Below are 19,055 nucleotides of genomic sequence, written 5' to 3'. Positions count from 1 at the left end.
AAATTCAGTTTAAATTAAATTGGGTTTTTCTCCTCCCTCTGACAGGGCAGGATTGTGGTCATCTCAACTGCCTGTGCTGATGCAGTGCAGCTGATTTGAGGATTTGATGACAAGCCAAGAGAATGAGACATAAGATAGGACAGGAAGGAAAGGGGACAAAAGGAAAGGGGGTGGAACAGGATCCTTGCGTGCCTCTGCGCTGCTGGCAATTAGGTATCCACACAGATGGGCTGGATGTCATGATGATATAATGATTTTTAGGACTTTCAAGTGAAAAACAAAAGTTCCTTGAACAAGAGCAAGGCCTACTGGCCTTCCTCTTGGGCTGAAAGTCTTTCAGTCTGGTCTGCTCCTTCTGTCTTGGGGTCAGAGAAGATGAGACAAGACGAGATGAGTGAGGATGCAAGGTGGGACAGGACAGTGATCTCTTCAGTCCCCCCCCCCTGCTCCCCCAAGTCTCTTTTAAGAACTCCCGAAGGGGGAAAAGTAGGCATCATAGTTCATCCCCCTTATTATTTTGTTCACCAGCTAGGCCTAATATTTGCCACACTAATTTTAGTTAATTCATTTCTGACTTTACATTTTTTTTTAACTAAACATGATTTTAACAGGTGTTAACCTATATTAGTAGGCCGTTTTTTGTTAGGACGAATCTAATTTTTGTCTCTTTTTTTTTTTGCACTTATTCATAACTATTATTAAAAACAACTCGACCTATTGTCTATTAACAGTTGTTATAGGTTGTAACATTTGGTGAACTTTCACTTACTTTTCACTGTTGAATTTAAAGTAAATTTTTAGGCCCAATAATCACATCAGATCTATAGCAGGTCCCTAACACTATCCCCACAGAAGCTCTTTTACAATCCTTCCCCAAAGTGATTTTGACCCAAACAGATTCTGTTTTGTCTATGGTATAGCTTTGTATTTCTTTATAATTTACTGCTTTGTTGATGTACAACACTACCCCAGCACCTTTACCTTTATTCCTGTCTCTTCTAAACAGCACATACCCTTCAATAACTATATTCCAGTAATGAGTGCTATTCCACCATGTTTCTGTGATCCCTATACTATCTTGTTTGACCTCCTGCACCAGTAGTTCCAGTTCCTCCATTTTATTGCCTAGACTCTTTTCATTTGTGTACAAGCATTTCAGTTGTTTCCGTCAGGCCTCCCCACTTATCAGTCATAACAACCTTGGTGCCAGAAGATTAATATTCTAGGTATTTGACTGGAGATCATCTGTTGAGAAGAGTCGTCCTTCCCTAGATGCCTCCCAATGATTCATCATCCCCAAACCTGCCTTGTAGCTCCAATCCTTGAGCCCTCAGTTGATCTTCATTATGTTTTCATGTCATCACCCTTCTTCTCTAGGGATGAGAAGTATTCCACAGAAAATCATCTGAGCTTCCACATCTGTAAATGTCTTAGCCAGCTGAGCGTAGTCGTCCTTGATCCATTCCAATGGGAATCTAGCAGTGTCATTCATCCCAACATGCAGAACAGTCACTGGATTTTTCCTTGCTCCCATCAGGTCCTCTCCAGTCTCACATCCACTCTTGTATCCTTGCTCTTGCCAGACAGCACACTTTTCTGTTCTCTAGATCTGGTGTGATAACAGGCCTGTCAGTTCTTCTGAGTATGGAGTCACCGATCATGTAGACCATCCTGGTGTAGATATGAATTTGTTTCATGTTATCTCTTGCAGTCCCATGTACATCATCCTCACTTTTCCTTAGGCTCCAGTCACTGGCTGTCTCCATCATCTTTTTCTCTCTTCTGCAGGGACTGGCTTCCTTTCTTTTCTTCTTCACCACCGATAACAGAGTGTTGCCAAACACATTGTTCAAAACCATTTTCATGATGTATTATTTCCTTAATTAAGGAAAATAAATTGTTATTAACTCTGATATGGTTCATTACAGCCTCAGGATAAAAGCCATCTTTCTGTATTGTTACTTTTTTCTTTTTTTTTTTTTTTTTTAGGAAATGGGACCAAGAAACTCCTGTGTTGCCTACATTGAGGACCACAGTGCAAATGGGACTTTTTTAAATAAAGAGCTCATTGGGAAAGGGAAAAGGCTCCCATTGACTCACAATTCTGAAATTGCACTGTCTGTACAGACTAACAAAGGTAAAATAAAGTACAAAGACAAATTGATTTTAAATAGCGTCTTTCTTAAAATTGTGCTCCTTCTAAATGCTCTAGAGAGAAAATAATAGATGGAAACCATGGTTAAAGGTAATATTTTATATTTGCCCACTACTTTTTGTACACAAAATCTTGAACATTGTTATATGCACCTGAAATTAGTAAATTTTAAAAGGTGAGTTAAAAGTATTTGCAGATATTACATTTGATCTAGGGGTACGTCTACACTGCGGGATTATTCCGATTTTATAGAAACCGTTTTTTAAAACAGATTGTATAAAGTCGAGTGCACGCGGCCACAGTAAGCACATTAATTCGGTGGTGTGCATCCACGTACTGATGCTAATGTCGATTTCCGGAGCATTGCACTGTGGGTAGCTATCCCATAGTTCCCACAGTCTCCCCTGCCCCTTGGAATTCTGGGTTGAGATCCCAGTGCCTGGTGGGGCAAAAAACTTTGTTGCGGGTGATTCTGGGTACAGCCTCACCCCTCCCTCTGTGAAAGCAGCAGGCAACCGTTTCGCGCCTTTTTTCCTGGATGAACTGTGCAAATGCCATAGCACAGCAAGCATGGACCCTGCTCAGCTCAAGACCACAATCGTGGACGTTGTAAACACCTTGCGCATTCTCGTGCAGTCTATGCTGAACCAGGACCTGCAAAACCAGGCGAGGAGGAGGCGGCTACGGCAGCGCGGCGACGAGAGTGATGAGGACATGAACACAGAATTCTCTCAAACCGCGGGCCCCTGCGCTTTGGAGATCTTGCTGTTAATGGGACAGGTTCTAGCCATTGAAAGCCAATTTTGGGCCTGGAAAACAAGCACAGACTGGTGAGACCGCATAGTTTTGCAGGTGTGGGACGATTCGCAATGGCTACGAAACTTTCGCATGCGTAAGGGCACTTTCATGGAACTTTGTGACTTGCTTTCCCCTGCCCTGAAATGCCAGAATACCAAGATGAGAGCAGCCCTCACAGTTGAGAAGCGAGTGGCAATAGCCCTCTGGAAGCTTGCAACTCCAGACAGCTACTGGTCAGTTGGGAATCAATTTGGAGTGGGAAAATCTACTGTGGGGGCTGCTGTGATGCAAGTAGCCAAAGCAATCATTAAGCTGCTGCTACGAAAGGTAGTGACTCTGGGAAACGTGCAGGTCATAGTGGATGGCTTTGCTGCAATGGGATTCCCTAACTGTGGTGGGGCGATAGATGGAACCCATATCCCTATCTTGGCACCGGCGCACCAGGGCACCCAGTACATAAACCGCAAGGGGTACTTTTCCATGGTGCTGCAAGCACTGGTGGATCACAAGGGACGTTTCACCAACATCCATGTGGGATGGCCGGGAAGGGTTCATGACATTCACGTCTTCAGGAACGCTACTCTGTTTAAACGGCTCCAGCAAGGGAATTATTTCCCAGACTAGAATATAACAGTTGGGGATGTTGAAATGCCTGTAGTTATCCTGGGGGACCCAGCCTACCCCTTGATGCCATGGCTCATGAAGCCATACACAGGCAGCCTGGAGAGGAGTCAGGAGTTGTTCAACTACAGGCTGAGCAAGTGCAGAATGATGGTAGAATGTGCATTTGGCCGTTTAAAGGCATGCTGGCCTCTGACATCAGCCAAATCAATGTCCCCATTGTTATTGCTGCTTGCTATGTGCTCCACAGCTTGTGTGAGAGTAAGGGGGAGACCTTTATGGTGGGGTGGGAGGCTGAGGCAAATCACCTGGCCGCTGATTATGCGCAGCCAGATACGAGGGCGATTAGAAGAGCGCACCAGGAAGCGGTGCACATCAGAGAAGCTTTGAAAAAGAGTTTCATCATGGGCCAGGGTACGGTCTGACTGCTGTGTGTGTTTCCCCTTGATGACCCCTCCCCCTTGATTGACTCAGTCCTTGTAAGCAACCAACCTTCCCGCTTCGATTACAGCTTGCTTTCTAAGGAAATAAAGTCACTATCGTTTAAAAATCATGTTGTATTTATTAATTCATTATAAAAAGAGAGAGAGAACTGACAAGGTATCCCGGGTGTGGTTTGGGAGGAGGATAGGAGGGAAGGAAAAGGCCACTAAAAATATTTCAAAGTAATGACAGCCTTTTGGTTGGGCTGTCCACGGGGGTGGAGTGGGCAGGTACACGAAGCCTTCCCCCATGCATTCTTACACGTCTGGGTGAGGAGGATATGGAACATGGTGAGTGCTGAGGGTGATTACACAGGGGCTGCAGCGGCACTCTGTGACCCTTCTGCTGTTTCTGAAGGTCCATCAGATGTCGGAGGATGTCAGTTTGATCACGCAGCAGCCCCAGCGTTGCATCCGCCACTGCTGATCTTCCTGCCTATACCTCTGATCTTCCTGCCGCCACCTCTCATCTTAAGTGTCTCTCCTCTCCTCACTTTGGTCCCTGCTGTCCTCGCGTTCACTGGCATCTTTCCTGTAATTTGATACCACGTCCTTCCACTCATTCAGATGAGCTCTTTCACTGTGGGTTACTTCCATGATATCTGAGAACATTTCGCTTCATGTCTTTTTTTTCCTCCGCCTTATCTGAGATAGCCTTCGGGATGGAGTAGGGAGGCTTGAAAAATTTGCAGCTGCCTGAGGGAGATAAAAAAGGGAGAGAAGTATTTGAAAAGATACATTTTACAGAACAATGTTTATACTCTTTCACGGTGAACAACACTGTTCACCTTACATAGCACGTGTGATTTCTCTACAAGGTTGCATTTTGCATCTTAATATTGAGTGCCTGCGGCTCTGGTGTTAGAGATCTCACAGATGCAGGTCCGGGCAGCAGAATTCAGCTTGCATGCATCCATGATAAACCATTGTCTTTCAGCTTCTGCAGCCTTCATGTGCACAGTGCCCTCCTTTCTCAAATACCAAGCAAATCCTGTTCAGTGCTGCTGCTTTCCTGTTAACATGCAGCAGCAGAAACCACTCCCCCATCCAATTATCTGGGATGATCACTTTATCCCTCCCCCTACCGTGTGGCTGGTATGGAAGATCACTGCTAGCCAAACTTGAAAAAGCTCAGTGCCAATCCCTCCCCTCCTCCCCCCGTCCCTGCTTGGCTACCTGCAAGGAAGGATTTCTTTTAAGCAACAGGCAAACAGCCCATAGGAATGGCCATTTCTGTCCCATTAATTAAATTTCTGAATTTCAACCAGGTTACCATGAACGATATCACTCTCCTGAGGATAACACAGTGAGATAAAGAACGGATGTTGCTTGAATGCCAGCAATCACTGGGACAATACGTAGCTAGGCTTTGTCATGCAATGATACCAGATTACTTGCTACATGCATGGCATGGTCAAGTGTCCTACCATGGAGAACAGAATAAGGCTGCCCTGCCCAGAAACCTTCTGCAAAGGCTTTTGGAGTACTTCCAGGAGAGCTTCATAGAGATGTCCCTGGAGGATTTCCGTTCCATCCCCAGACATGTTAATAGACTTTTCCAATAACTATACTGGCCGCGAATGCATCCAAAGTCCTCAGGGCAAATTAATCATTAAAAAACACTTGCTTTTAAACCATGTTTTATATTTACAAAGGTACGCTCACCAGAGGTTGCTTCCATGGCTTCATTGTCTGGGCTAGTGGCTTGGGAGGGCTGGGAGGGTAATTCCGTCTGGGTGAGAAAAAGTTCCTGGCTGTTGGGGAGAACGGAGTGCTGTGTGATCTATGCAAGCTCATCCTCCTCTTCTTCCTCCTCATCTTCCCCGTCCGCAGAATCCTCAGGCATGGCTGAGATTACCACCCCCACCTCGGAATCCACGGACAGGGGTGGGGTAGTGGTGGCGGACCCCCCTAGAATTGCATGCAGCTCAGCGTAGAAGCGGCATGTTTTTGGCCTTGCCCTGGACCTTCCATTTGCTTCTTTGGTTTTCTGGTAGGCTTGTCTGAGCTCCTTAACTTTTACACGGCACTGTACTGAGTCCCTGATGTGGCCTCTGCATCATGGCCTTGGAAAGTTTTTTTCAAATGTTTTTTCATTTCGTCTTTTGAAATGAAGTTCTGTTAGCACAGAATCCTCTCCCTATATAGCGATCAGATCCAGTACCTTCCGTGCAGTCCATGCTGGAGCTCTTTTTCAATTCTCAGGAGACTGCATTGTTACCTGTGCTGATGAGCTCTGCGTGGTCACCTGTGCTGGTGAGCTCTCCACGCTGGCCAAACAGGAAATGAAATTCAAAAGTTCATGGGGCTTTTCCTGTCTACCTGGCCAGTGCATCCGAGTTCAGATGGCTTTCCAGAGCGGTCACAATGGTGCACTGTGGGATACTGCCCGGAGGCCAATACCGTCGATTTGCGGCCACACTAACCCTAATCCGAGATAGCAATACCGAAAGAAAGCAGTGTCGCTACTCCTTTCATCAGGGAGGAGTACATAAACCGGTTTAAAGAGCCCTTTATATCAATATAAAGAGCCTCGTTGTGTGGACGAGTGCAGGGTTAAATTGGTTTAACGCTGCTAAATTCGGTTTAAACGCGTAGTGTAGACCAGGCCTAAGAGTGAGAATCATGCATTCATTGCAACACTACAAAAAAAAATCCTCTCTCTCATTTTTTAGTTTGTTTCTTTTATACATAAGATGCTGCCATATGACTGTGCATATGTCCATTTTACTGTAGGTGTGTGTGTGCGCCCCATGTACAGGTCTTGGTGATATTTTTTCCTCACTAGTACCTGTTGGGATGGCTGGTGTGCCCTCTGTCACCACACACCACCACATGGTGATATGAGAGGAACCACCATGACTTCCCAACCAGTTCCTTACCACCAGTGATGGTAATTCAAACTTGTTAACTCAAGTGCTTTCCTCACTCCTTTTCTGTATATAGATCCTGTTTACTAATTTGTCAGTTATAGTTAGTGTTGGACAATTTTTAGTACTGCGTTGCTGCATTTGGTCTCTCTTGATACTTTCTATCTTTTGGTACAGCTACCGGAATGATGCCATGTTCATCAGGTTTTAAGTCCTGCTGGACCTCTGTGAAACCCATGCAAGTCAATGAGCCACACCTGAGCTGTTAGAAATGTTTGGGGGAATCCCATGTTACATCTGCAAAGGTTTCAAGCTCCGCTTGAAAAAAGATAGCATGACTAGGCTTAAGTGCTTGCTTGTGGATGCAGCACTTTGACCCCTATCAGAGTCGTCACATGGGGTGAGTGCCCCATGTACATTTACTTCAGTATGGAGCTCTTTGCTGGAATGTCTGCTGCTCCTTGGGATTGTTCCCGAGTACCAAAGAAAAGGCTTAGGCAGTCCTCTGGTTCAGTGCCTCGCTTGCCTGTGTTGGTACCCTGACAGAACCAGAGACCAGAAGAAGCATTTGTGGGATAAATCCCGTTCAGAATGCTTAAGGCTTCCCAAGAGGGGATTGCTGCCTCTGAAGCCTGTGCCAGACATTTCCCCGAAAGACATTTATGGCGCCAACAGAAGGTGCCAATTGCAGCAACTCTGGAGGCATATGCAGCCGCAAGAGACTTGCTTAGCTTCTTGGTACTGCCTGTGCTTCATACCTTGCTTCATCGAGATCGTGTGATGCTGCTACCCAAGCCTCCACAGAAATCCATGTTGTTTAGAGGAAAGTCTCCCATGATTTCCCTGGTACTGCTGTCCTCGGGCTCGGACTACGTCTTACCAGTCCATTCTGGATTTGAACTTCCGTTGTCAGAAGCATCTGACTCTTTTCCTTGGACTTAGAGGTGAAGTTCTCTGTATCTCGCCCAGGATGGGGAACATACCTCCCCATCAGAATCATTGGGACCATGGGCCATGCACTGGGATCCTTCTAAGGGTCAGTGGCCCAGGCAAGGATGGGTCTTGAGCCCGTATTAATGGTCATTCTGGACATATTCTGGTGTACCCCCCATCTAGAACTTCCCTTGAAGCATCTTGCTCGCTGACATGGAGAGTGCACCAGAGGCATTGGTACCGAGAGCACCGTTCCCTGGTACTGAGCATCCAGAAGCCACTCAGGCACCCCCAGCCACTAGTCACAGACTAAGCTCCACCTCAGATGTCTGTTTCATCCTTGTCACCTGATGAGGTGGTTGAGCAGTTAAGTGACACCACCAGAGGAGCACATTGCTCATCAACATCTTTTAAAAATAGTGGCCTCTGTACTTGACATTCAGGCAGAAGAGGTGCATGAAAGCTCTCACAAGTTGGTGGACATCCTGGTATCAGCGACAGCACCATGGTGCAACCATGAAACCATCATGGAGCCAGTCAAGGCCCTTAGGCAGGCCCCCTGCTCCTGGGACCTCACAGCAAAATGAGCTGAGAGGAGGTGCTTTGTCTCCTGTAAAGGGTATGAACATTTTTACTCTCATCCCCACTCTGTGTTCTCTTGTGGCAGCTGCCAATGATAGAGAGGGACAAAAAGCTTCTGTGCCAAAAAGCAAAGCCTCAAAGAAGCTGGATCTGTTTGGTCACAAATTTTATTCCTCAGGAAGCCTGCAACTCAGGATTGCAAATCAACAAACTCTCTTGAGTCAACATGACTTCGCCTCTGGGAGAGATGAAATTTAAAGACAAACTACTTGAGGACTGAAGACAAAAGTTTGCAGTAATGGCTGAAGAGAGTAAACTGGTCGCTAGGACTGCCCTGCAGGACAGTTGGGATAGCACAGACTCAGCTGCTTGAACCATGGTGTTGGCTGTTGCTGTGAGAAGGTGTTCGTGGTTGCGGTTGTCTGGGGGCTACCTCTAGAGGTACAGCAGACTATCCGGTACTGTCCTTTCGAAGGTCCCTCCAGCTTTTCAGAGAAAACGGACAACAGGCTTCATAACCTTAAGGATTCCAGGGCAACACTTAATCTCTTGGAGTCTATACCCCATCAGCAAAAAGAAAGCAGTGTTGCCCACAGTAGCTATACAGAGAGCAGGGGTTTGCTTCCCAATCCCATGATCCACTAAGGAAAAAGGACAGAAGTTATAAGAGATGCCCTCCACCGCTCTTCTCTTCGTCATCAGTGGGCTTATCCAATCCAGCTGCCTCATCCAAACAGTCATTTGGATGGGTTTGTCAAGGACAGTGAACCTGTCACCATAGCCCCATCTGTTCCTCATTGTTTGTTACTAATCGCTTATCCCACTTCGTAAGTGCTTGGGCTCACATAAGTAAGACCTACCAGTCTGAAAGCATGGTGGAACTACGGTATGCCATCCAGTTCAGTTCTTCTCCTCTACCCACCCTCTTCAGGGACCACTCTCATGAGATTGCTCTTCAACAGGGTGTCCAATCTCTTCTTCAGTCAGGGGCCCTAGAGGAAGTACTGTTGAACCTCAGGGATAAGGGTTTCTATTCCTGCTACTTCCTGATCTACTAGACAAAAAAGGCCTCAGGCCTATTTTAGACCTAAGAGAGTTGAACAAATTCCTGAAGAAAATAAAATTCCACATGGTTAGCATGGGAGTGTGAGTATGCAAGTGTGTGTGTGACCCCCGCCCCGCCTGCTTTTGAGCTTAGCTATCAGTATAATAAAAGTGCTGCTTTCTGCCAAACTCTGGTGGGTCATTAGTCCTCCCTAAGCTTTCTAGCTGGCCCAGTTTTGGGTAACAGATCCTCTGTGCAGTGGTTCGTAGCAGTTGCAAACAGAGCTAAGGGCTAACCAGTTTCCTCTCAGAAAATCTCATCTTGGATCTCTTCATGTATTTTTTTTATGCTACCCACTAGCTAATACAATCCCTCTAGATTGAGTATTGGCGCATTCTACCAGAGCGCAGGCACCTTCTGCAGCTTTCTTGATGCAAGTGCAGATTGTAGACATTTGTAAAGCAGCGGGGTCTTCAGTCCACACTTTTACTTCTCATTATGCCATTTCCTGTCAGTCCAGAGACAATGCAAGTTTTGGATTGATGGTCTTACACTCTCTGTTCAGGTAGACTCTGAACCCACCTCCGTACCTGTTTGCTTGTGTTACCTACAGTGGAATGGACATGTGCAACCACTCAATGAAGAAAATATTACCTACTCTTCTGTCACTGTTGTTCTTTGAGATGGGTTGCATATATCCATTCCACATTGGAGTCTGTCCAGTATGAAGGAACTGAGAGGGGTTGGAGTGTCCTTTTATACCAGCATACAGTAGTGTGTGGCAACAGAGGGCTCTCCAGCAACTCTGACTGGTGCCACTGAGGGACAAAAATCTCCAACATCTGTGCGTGGGGCATGCATGCATCTACGGTGGAATGTACATGTGTGACACATCTTAAAGAACAAAAGTTTCAAAAACGTGGGCAATGGTTTTTTAATATAATTTTTTGTTTCAGTTATGTTTACTTCTAATGTACAGCACTCTCTTAGTTGTTGAATATTAACATTTAGGAATAGTAGTTACTCCTTGTAACAAAGTCTTTGAAGTTAGTAACAAAAAATTATCTCCACTCATCTTCTCAGCGTTTGTATTTTCTGATCTTATGGTGGATGATCAGTCAGCGTATCCCAGAGAATTGAGAGAGAAATATATCATGTCAAAGACTTTGGGAAGGTAAGCACCATACTTAGGACTTATTTTCCTTTAGTTTTGTGTGGATGATGTTTGAACTGTAACTAGTATTAACTATTTGCTATTATTTTAGTGCTGTTTCAATAATACCATCCTAGGCACTATGGTAATACAAACAAAAACACGATGCTTTTCAGACGAATAAAAGACGAAGGTCCAGGTTCTCTCATCCTACTCCGGCCACTTTTTGCCACTTAGGTGAAAATCTGGCCTTAACTGACGAGCTGAGAATTCTCTCGGTGTAGGGCAGTTTTTACCTGGCATAAATCAGTGTAAGTGTCTCCTTTGTCAGCAGCCCCACCATGGCCTGGCAAAATGGGCCGGAGCTGGGTGGAGCACACCTGAATTATGTCAGTTCACAACTTGTTTATTTTTCATTAGAAGAGATCATAGCCAGTTAGAGCATCCAGAGGCTATGCTAACTTAGATCAGTAGATCAGTGCTGGTGCTTGTGCAGCTGGATGCCAATACAATTATACAGGGGGTCAGACCATGTGATCACAATGGTCCCTCTGACTTTCTAATCAATTATTAATATACTGTGAGACTCAAGGAGGTGTAACTTGCTCCCTAATGCACTCAGCTCAGGGAGTGTCTCTGTGCGGGAGAGAATCTGGGTGTGGACTTGTGTCCTGCAGTGTTTACATTAAGATCAGTGTATGAGGGAAATGGGCAAACAGTGGCTTTATATGTGTGTGGGGAGAAACTGATGACAAGCTGCAGCAGTCAGATAATGTGGTAACTGAGGTGGTTTTGATTTTTTTTTTTTTTTACATCTGTCTTTCACTGTAGTTTCCTTCTGCTTTACAGGGAGCACTTGTACATGCATATAAAGCTGTTAAAAGGAGGAGGTAGGATTTGAAGGCCTTGTTGAAGAAGTTTGTTTTGCAGAGAGTATTGGAAAAATTTTAGCATCAGTAATGGACAGTAGTTTACTTTCTGTAGTGTTCTTCCTCATATGATTTTTTTTGAGATGTTAATAGGACAAATTAATTTTTCACTTCAAAGAATTCTTACTCCTTAATGCAAAGTCCTCTTTTCAGTTGCCTGTCTTGTAAGTGGTTAGTTACTGCCTATTTGAAATATAGTCCCCCTGAAAGTAAGTTCCTAGTGCTGTCTGTAAAATAAGTCTTTCTATTCTGAATATCCAAGGTTGAAATAGAAGGTATTATATTTCTTTGTTAATAGGTAGCTAACAGCACTGGCAGTAAATCTGAAGTTTAGCAGATTTGTTCATTCATTCCCAATCTATATGGTTTTGACATCTCTTATTCCACTGCTGGGCCATCAGAGTACGGGCTCCTCGGATTGCTGGGATTATAGCTGCCCATTTGCTGCTTTCAGCTCTGAATGATGAGAACAGTTAAAGCTGGAACTCTGAATTATGGCATACAGGTAGACATATTTTCCTTAAAACAGCCAGGTTTGGGCCATATGCTTCTAATTGACTTGGGTTTAAAACATACTTTTAATTGTGAAACTCAGATTTATGATTGAGTACTCACAGTTCTTCTTGGAGCGTTTGCTCATGTCGATTCCATTCTAGGTGCGTGCATGGTCGTTGGAGATTTTTGCCTTAGTGGTATCCATAGGGCCAATTGTGGCGCCTTTTGGAGTGCTGCATTCATGCGGCAGTATATCAGGCGTTGCCAGTCCTATGCCTTCTCAGTTCCTTCTTACCACCGGGGATAGTTAGTCGGAGTGCCTTTCTTGCTTAGCAAGAGCTAGTGTTTTTTTCTCCTACAAACTTCGTGCCTTAGGGCCTTTTGAAAATAGTTTATATATAGTGTTAGTTAAGTAGTTGTTATGTGTAGTTGTTAGTAGTAGTTAGGGGCTAAAAAGAAATATCTTCTTCCGGCCAAAGGGTCACAAGCAGGGTCATGCCTCCTCGACTCCCAAGAACAAAGAGGCCAAAAAGCTTGATCTTTTTGGGAGAAACATTTATTCGACTACCAGCTTACAATTTCGGGTGGCAAATCATCAAGTACTGTTGGGCAGATATAATTTTAATCTCTGGGACGGCCTCAAAAAGTTCCAGGAATCACTCCTGCAGAGTTTGGCCCAGGAGTTCGGCACTCTGGTGGAGGAGGGCACCGCGGTGGCCAAATACACCCTGCAAATGGACTGGGATGAGGCGGATTTGGCAACTCGAGTGGTCGTGTTGGTGGTGGTTATGCTGCGCAACTCCTGGCTCCAAACAGCGGGCCTCTCCCAGACCTTGATTCAGCCTTTTGACAGGGTTGGTCTCTCCTCTGAGCAGATGGACGTCAGGCTGCATGGGTTGAAGGATACTAGAGCCACCCTTTGCTCATTGGGCATGCACATGCTGCATTCTGCTTGTAAGCCCTTCTGGCTGCACCTGCCGCCATCGTTGACCCTTTCTTCCTCCCCCTCACCTGCATAACCTGGGCCCGCCAAACACGTAGGAGGCCAAAAGCGATCATTTTTAGAGCCCTGCAAATCGCGGGTATCCGCTTTATATCCGCAGATGCGGATATCTGTGGACCATTTCTGCGGGTAGCAGTGCGGATGCAGATACAAATTTTGTATCTACGCAGGGCTCTGATGTTAAGAGCCGGGTCAGCAGCTGTTAGGAACTGCAGCACGGATCCTCCACCTACCCTGGGCAGGGATACTGGGCAGGGGGCTGCTCAGGCCCCCTCACCCAAGGCAGGTGGAGGGTCTGCTGCGGCTCCCCACAGTTGCCAGCGTGGCTCTCCTGGACCCGGCTGGGGAGGGAGATGGCTTGGAGCCGCAGCCTGGCCACGGTAAGAGCCATGTGGGCAGCTGTGGGGAGCCACGGCTGACCCTCCACTGGCTCTGGGTGCAGGGCCTGAGCAGGCCCCAGCAGGTCCACAGGTCTCTCTCCTCCCTGCGGCCAGGCCAGCATGGAGCCCAGCCAGGGAGTCATGGCGAACCCTCCACATGCCCTCAGTGTGTGGAGGGATGGGACTCAGAGCAGCCCCTGGCTGTGTCATAGAATCATTGAAGATTAGAGTTGGAAGAGACCTCAGGAGGTTATCTAGCCCAACCCCCTGCTCAAAGCAGGAGCAATCCTAACTAAATCAACCCAGCCAGGCTTTTTCAAGCCGGGCCTTAAAAACCTCTAAGTATGGAGATTCCACCACCTCCCTAGGTAACCCATTCCAGTGCTTCACCACCCTCCTAGTGAAATAGTTTTTCCTAATATCCAACCTAGACCTCCCACACTGAAACATGAGACCATTACTCCTTGTTCTGTCATCTGGTACCACTGAGAACAGTCTCGATCCATCCTCTTTGGAGCCCCCTTTCAGGTAGTTGAAAGCAGCTATCAACCCCCTCCCCTCACTCTTTTGCAGATTAAATAAACCCAGTTCCCTCAGCCTCTGCACAAAAGTCATGTGCCCCAGCCCTCTGATCATTTTGTTTGCCCTCTACTGGACTCTATTCTCACAGCTGCCCATGCTGCTCTCCCTGACTGGGCTCTAGCGAAGATGCCTCAGAGCCAGAACCCGGTCCCCAGTGTAGAACCCTGCAAATCTGCAGATATCCGCAGATAATTTTTGTGGATCACAGAATGGATGCGGATACACATTTGCATATCCATATAGGGCTCCACTCATTTTGAGGGTGCACTCGAGAGTGACGCCCCAGTCAGCTGCCTGGATCCTTCCCTTCTCTTCCTCAACTGTCTACGCCCCTACTGTTTGGCATGGTTGTGGATTAGGGTCTTGGATATAATATTGTGGGGCTATACCCTGCAATTCACAGCTGCCCCTCCCTCCCTGCCCCCTCTTCAGGGACCCTTTTCATGAGCAACTCTTTGTTCAGGAAGTCAAAAAGCTCCTATGCCTGGAGGCTGTGGATGAGGTTCCTTGGGGACATTGAAGGAAGAGGATTCTACACTCGCTACTTCCTAATCCTGAAAGCAAAAGGGGGCCTAAGAACCATCCTACACCTGCATAACCTCAACAAATCTCTCAAGAATTTGAAGTTCTGCATGCTCTCCCTAGCCTCCGCCATCCCCTCCTTGTATCCGGGAGACTGGTACACCACTCTCTACTTAAAGGATGCTTACTTTCATGTCTCCATATTCCCGGGTCACAGGCATTTCTTGTGTTTTATAGTGGCAAGGCACCATTTCCAGTTCATGGCGCTGTCCTTTGGTCTGTCTTCGGAATCGGCACCCAGTGTGTTCACAAAGTGCATGGCGCCAGTGGCAGCTTACCTGAGACGTCGAGGGGTCCAGATTTTTGACGACTGGCTCCTCAAAGGCAAGTGCAGAGGAGCCTTGATCTGGTTTGTTCCACATGGCACAACCTTGGCTTGTTGATAAACACAGAAAAGTCCACATTAACACTAGTTCAAGGCGTAGAGTTTATTGGAGTGGTTCTCGACTGCACATGGGCCAGGGCCTTTCTCCTGGAAACATGTTTTCAGGCCATGTTGGACCTCATCTCCCATGTAGGGAGCCATCTGCTCACCGTGGCCCACGCCTGCCTGCAATTGATGGGCTACATGGCCGCGTGCATGCACATGGTCAGCCATGCTAGACTTCTACTACAGCCTCTGCAAGCATGGCTGGTCTTGGTCTATACCTCCAGCAGGCATGCCCTGGGCCGAGTGATCACGGTGCTGAACCACGTCCTTTCGTCCCTGGACTAGTGGCTGGATACCAAGTCGATGCTGCAAGGAGTTTCCTTTGTGACCCCGTCCCCGTTGCTTACCCTGGTTTCAAACGCATTGGATCTGGACTGGGGAGCCCACCTGGGTGAGCTCAGCACCCAAGGCTGATGGTTTCAACGTGACATAGCCCTTCACATCCATGTCCGGAAGCTCAGAGCAGTTCGCTTGGCCTGCCAGGCTTTCTTGTCCCACCTAAGAGGCAAGATGGTGCAGGTCCATGGACATTACTGCTGTAATGTATTACATGAACAGGCAGAGTGGTGCCAGGTCTTCAGCCCTGTGTCGAGAGGTGCTCAGCCTCTGAGACTTTTGTGTGTGGTATGCCATTCATCTAGTAGCCACCCACCTGCCTCGAACCAAGAACGTCTTGGCAGATTGCCTCAGCAGGACCTTCTCGTCTCGGCACAAATGGTTGCTCCATCCGAAGGTGATCAGCCTAATCTTCCATGGTGTGGGACTCCCCAGGTCGACCTGTTCATGTCCAGGCAGAACAGAAAATACCACGTGTTCTGTTCTCTGCAGGGCAGGGACAAGGGCTCCCTGTCAGACACCTTCTTGATTCCGTAGTCGGGGGCCCTGATGTACGCCTTCCCACTGGTACCGTTGATCCACAAGGTACTGCTAAAGGTGAAGCAAGACAAAGTGAACACCATCCTCATAGCCCCAGTGTGGCCTCACTAACACTGGTGTGGCCTGCCATGGAGTCTTTCGGCAGCCACCTCGTTGCAACTGTCTCTTCAGCTGGACCTGCTGTCCCAGGATCACTGCACTTGACAGCTTGGCTACTGCGTAGTGAAGTCTGGACAAACAGGCATGCTCTGCTAGTGTCCAGTAGGTCCTGCTGGGCAGCAGAAAACCTTCCACCAGGGCTACCTACATGGTGAAGTGGAAGCAGTCTGTGTGCTGGGCCTCAGACAGGCACATTTGAGCTGAAAAGACCCTCTGCAGGACATCCATGACTATCTGCTGCACCTTAAGCTCCAGGGCCTGTTGCTTTCTTCAGTCAAGGTCCATCTAGCAGCCATTTTGGCATTCCATCCTCCATTTCAAGGCACGACGGTCTTCACCCATTTCTATGACGGCATGGTTCTTGAAAGGTCTGAAGCACCTGTAGCCGAATGTCTGGGACCCCGTTCCCCTTTGGGACCTGAATCTTGTACTGTCAATGCGCATGGGTCCCCACTTCAAACCCTTGGCTTTCTGCTCTCTCCTGGAAGGTTTCTTTCTTGGTCACTATAACTTCAGCCTGCCTGGTGTCTGAGATCAGGGCACTCATCTCAAGGCTGCCATATGTGGTCTTCTACAAGGGTACGGTCCAAATGTGCCCCCGCTCAGCTTTCTTGTCCAAGGTTGTTTCCCAGTTTCATACTGGTCAAGACATTTACTTACTGGTCCCCTGTCCCAAGCCTCATGCGACGGATGATGAATGCAGGGTGCATACCCTAGACGTCAGACAAGCGCTGGCCTTCTACATAGATAGAATGAAGCTGTTCCGTAAGTCAACACAGTTGTTTGTTGCTGTTGCAGACAGGATGAAGGGTTGCCCAGTGTCTGCCCAGAGAATATCGTCATGGATCACGGCTTGCATCCTCTACTGTTATGAGTTGGCAAAGGTGCTCATGCCAGCGATTGTGACAGCTCACTTGACTAGGTTGGAGGCGTCATCGGCAGTCTTCCTGTCACAATTGCCAGTCCATGAAATCTGTTGGGCTGCTACCTGGTGGTCCAACTACACATTCACAACTCATTATGCGCTTACTCAGCAGGCTCGGGATGATGCTGACTTTGTCAGAGCAGTGCTTCAGAGTGCAAGACCGTGAACTCCGAGCCCATCTCCATTGATACTGCTTGAGTCATCTAGAATGGAATCGACACGAGCAAGCACTCAAAGAAGAAAAAACAGTTACCCACCTTTTCATAACTGTTGTTCTTTGAGATGTGTTGCTCATGTCCATTTACCTGCCCTCCTGCCCCTCTGTTGGAGTTGTCGGAGTTGTCAGCAATAAGGAACTGAAAGGGTGTGGGGCCAGCAGTGCCTGTTATACCAGTGCATGAGCGCAGCATTCCAGAGTGCCATGGCCAGCTCTATGGAAACCGCTAAGGCAAAAATCTCCAACTACTGCACACATGGGCGCGCACACACCTAGAATGGAATGGACATAAGCAACAAATCTCGAAGAACAGTTACGAAAGGTAGGTAACAGGTTTTTTTAGGAGCAGAAAATCAGGTTTGAAATAGTTTGCTAGCAGTCGTGTTACTTTCTGAATCAGTATCCTTTCTCTATCCCATGGTTGCAAGCAGGAGGAAGAACTGAAGGTCAGAGTATAGCCCCTTGTGGGACATCACTGTTTGGGTCCTCAAGCAACAAAGAGAGAAATGGTGACCTGATATTTTTAATATAAAATGTCTTTAAAGTGAAATTTTCTCCCAAAAGTCTTTGTAGATCATAAAAGAGCAGCAAAGTGAAAACAGAAGTCTGAATGGATTTGTATAGATTTCCTCCTATAATCTCATAATCAAAAATAAATTGGTTGCTATATGTGTTGCTCAGAGTTGTGCAACCTTGTGATGCAGGACTTCATGTATTATAATGTCCTTTTGCCACTGGGCTGTATTAATGGGGGCTGGGTGGACTTTGTGAGCTTAAGTCAAAATTGTAAGAATACGTTTTGAGAGATTGTTGTTGTGTTTTTAGCAATTTGTGCAGCTGAAATGCCAACAGTGCTTGTCCTCAGTATTCTCTTAATAGCTTTCAGTTTGGAGTTTTGGTTGTAATTTGATTTCTGTATTAGAACATTGGTGGCTACCAGCATCTATCCTAATCTAATGTGCCTACTACTGATGTATCTAAATACTGCACACCCAGACTGTTGTATTCAAAGGTTTAGAAGACAGCAGCATTCTAATCACATGTAATAAATATCATGTACCAAACACCTTCTGTGTTTGATCTATTTTTATTTGTCACCTACATATTGAAAAGTGCTTGCAAGCTTTAACATAACTACATTTTTATATTAGTGGTGCCTGCGGAGAGGTTAAACTGGCATTTGAGAGGACCACATGTAACAAAGTTGCTGTAAAGATAATCAATAAACGGAGATTTATAACAAGCGCTGTGAGAGACACAGTAAGTATCTATTTTTTTCAGAGTAGCAGCCGTGTTAGCCTGTATCCGCAAAAAGAACAGGAGTACTTGCGGCACCTTAGAGACTAACAAATTTATTTGAGCATAAGCTTTCATGGGCTACAGCCCACTTCATTGGATGCATGCAGTGGAAAATACCGTAGGAAGATATATTTATACACACACAGAGAACATGAAACAATGGGTGTTACCATACACACTCTAATGAGAGTGATCAGTTAAGGTGAGCTATTATCAGTAGGAGAGAAACTTTTTGTAGTGGTAATCAAATGGTCCATTTGCAACAGTTGACTAGAAGTCGCAATATTACAGCAAAAAAACTTCAAAAACAGACTCCAACGAGAGAGTGCTGAATTGGAATTAATTTGCAAAATGGACACCATTAAATTAGGCTTGAATAAAGACTGGGAGTGGATGGTTCATTACACAAAGTAAAACTATTTCCCCATGCTTATCTCCCTCCCCAACCCCCCCCCCCCTCCGCCCAGGTCCTCACAACTTCTTGTCAACTGCTGCAAATGGACCATTTTGATTAACACTACAAAAAGTTTTCTTCTCTC

At 46.5% G+C, this 19,055-nt stretch overlaps 1 protein-coding gene across 7 annotated transcripts in view; it reads left to right on the top strand.

Moving 5' to 3' along the window:
- The window catches only part of CHEK2 (checkpoint kinase 2), a 46,810-nt gene that overhangs the window by 10,258 nt on the left and 17,497 nt on the right, over positions 1-19,055 (top strand). For all 7 annotated transcript variants that reach the window (XM_050924051.1, XM_050924052.1, XM_050924047.1 and 4 more), the window contains 3 exons: positions 1,990-2,137; positions 10,570-10,660; positions 18,369-18,477. In XM_050924051.1, coding sequence (XP_050780008.1) covers positions 1,990-2,137; positions 10,570-10,660; positions 18,369-18,477 — 348 coding nt within the window. The remainder of the gene's footprint in view (positions 1-1,989; positions 2,138-10,569; positions 10,661-18,368; positions 18,478-19,055) is intronic.

Source organism: Gopherus flavomarginatus, chromosome 15, assembly GCF_025201925.1.
Source record: "Gopherus flavomarginatus isolate rGopFla2 chromosome 15, rGopFla2.mat.asm, whole genome shotgun sequence".
NCBI classification, from domain to species: Eukaryota; Metazoa; Chordata; order Testudines; family Testudinidae; genus Gopherus; species Gopherus flavomarginatus.
The sequence above is the reverse complement of the archived record's forward strand: the minus strand, read 5'-3'. Positions and strand labels throughout refer to the sequence as shown.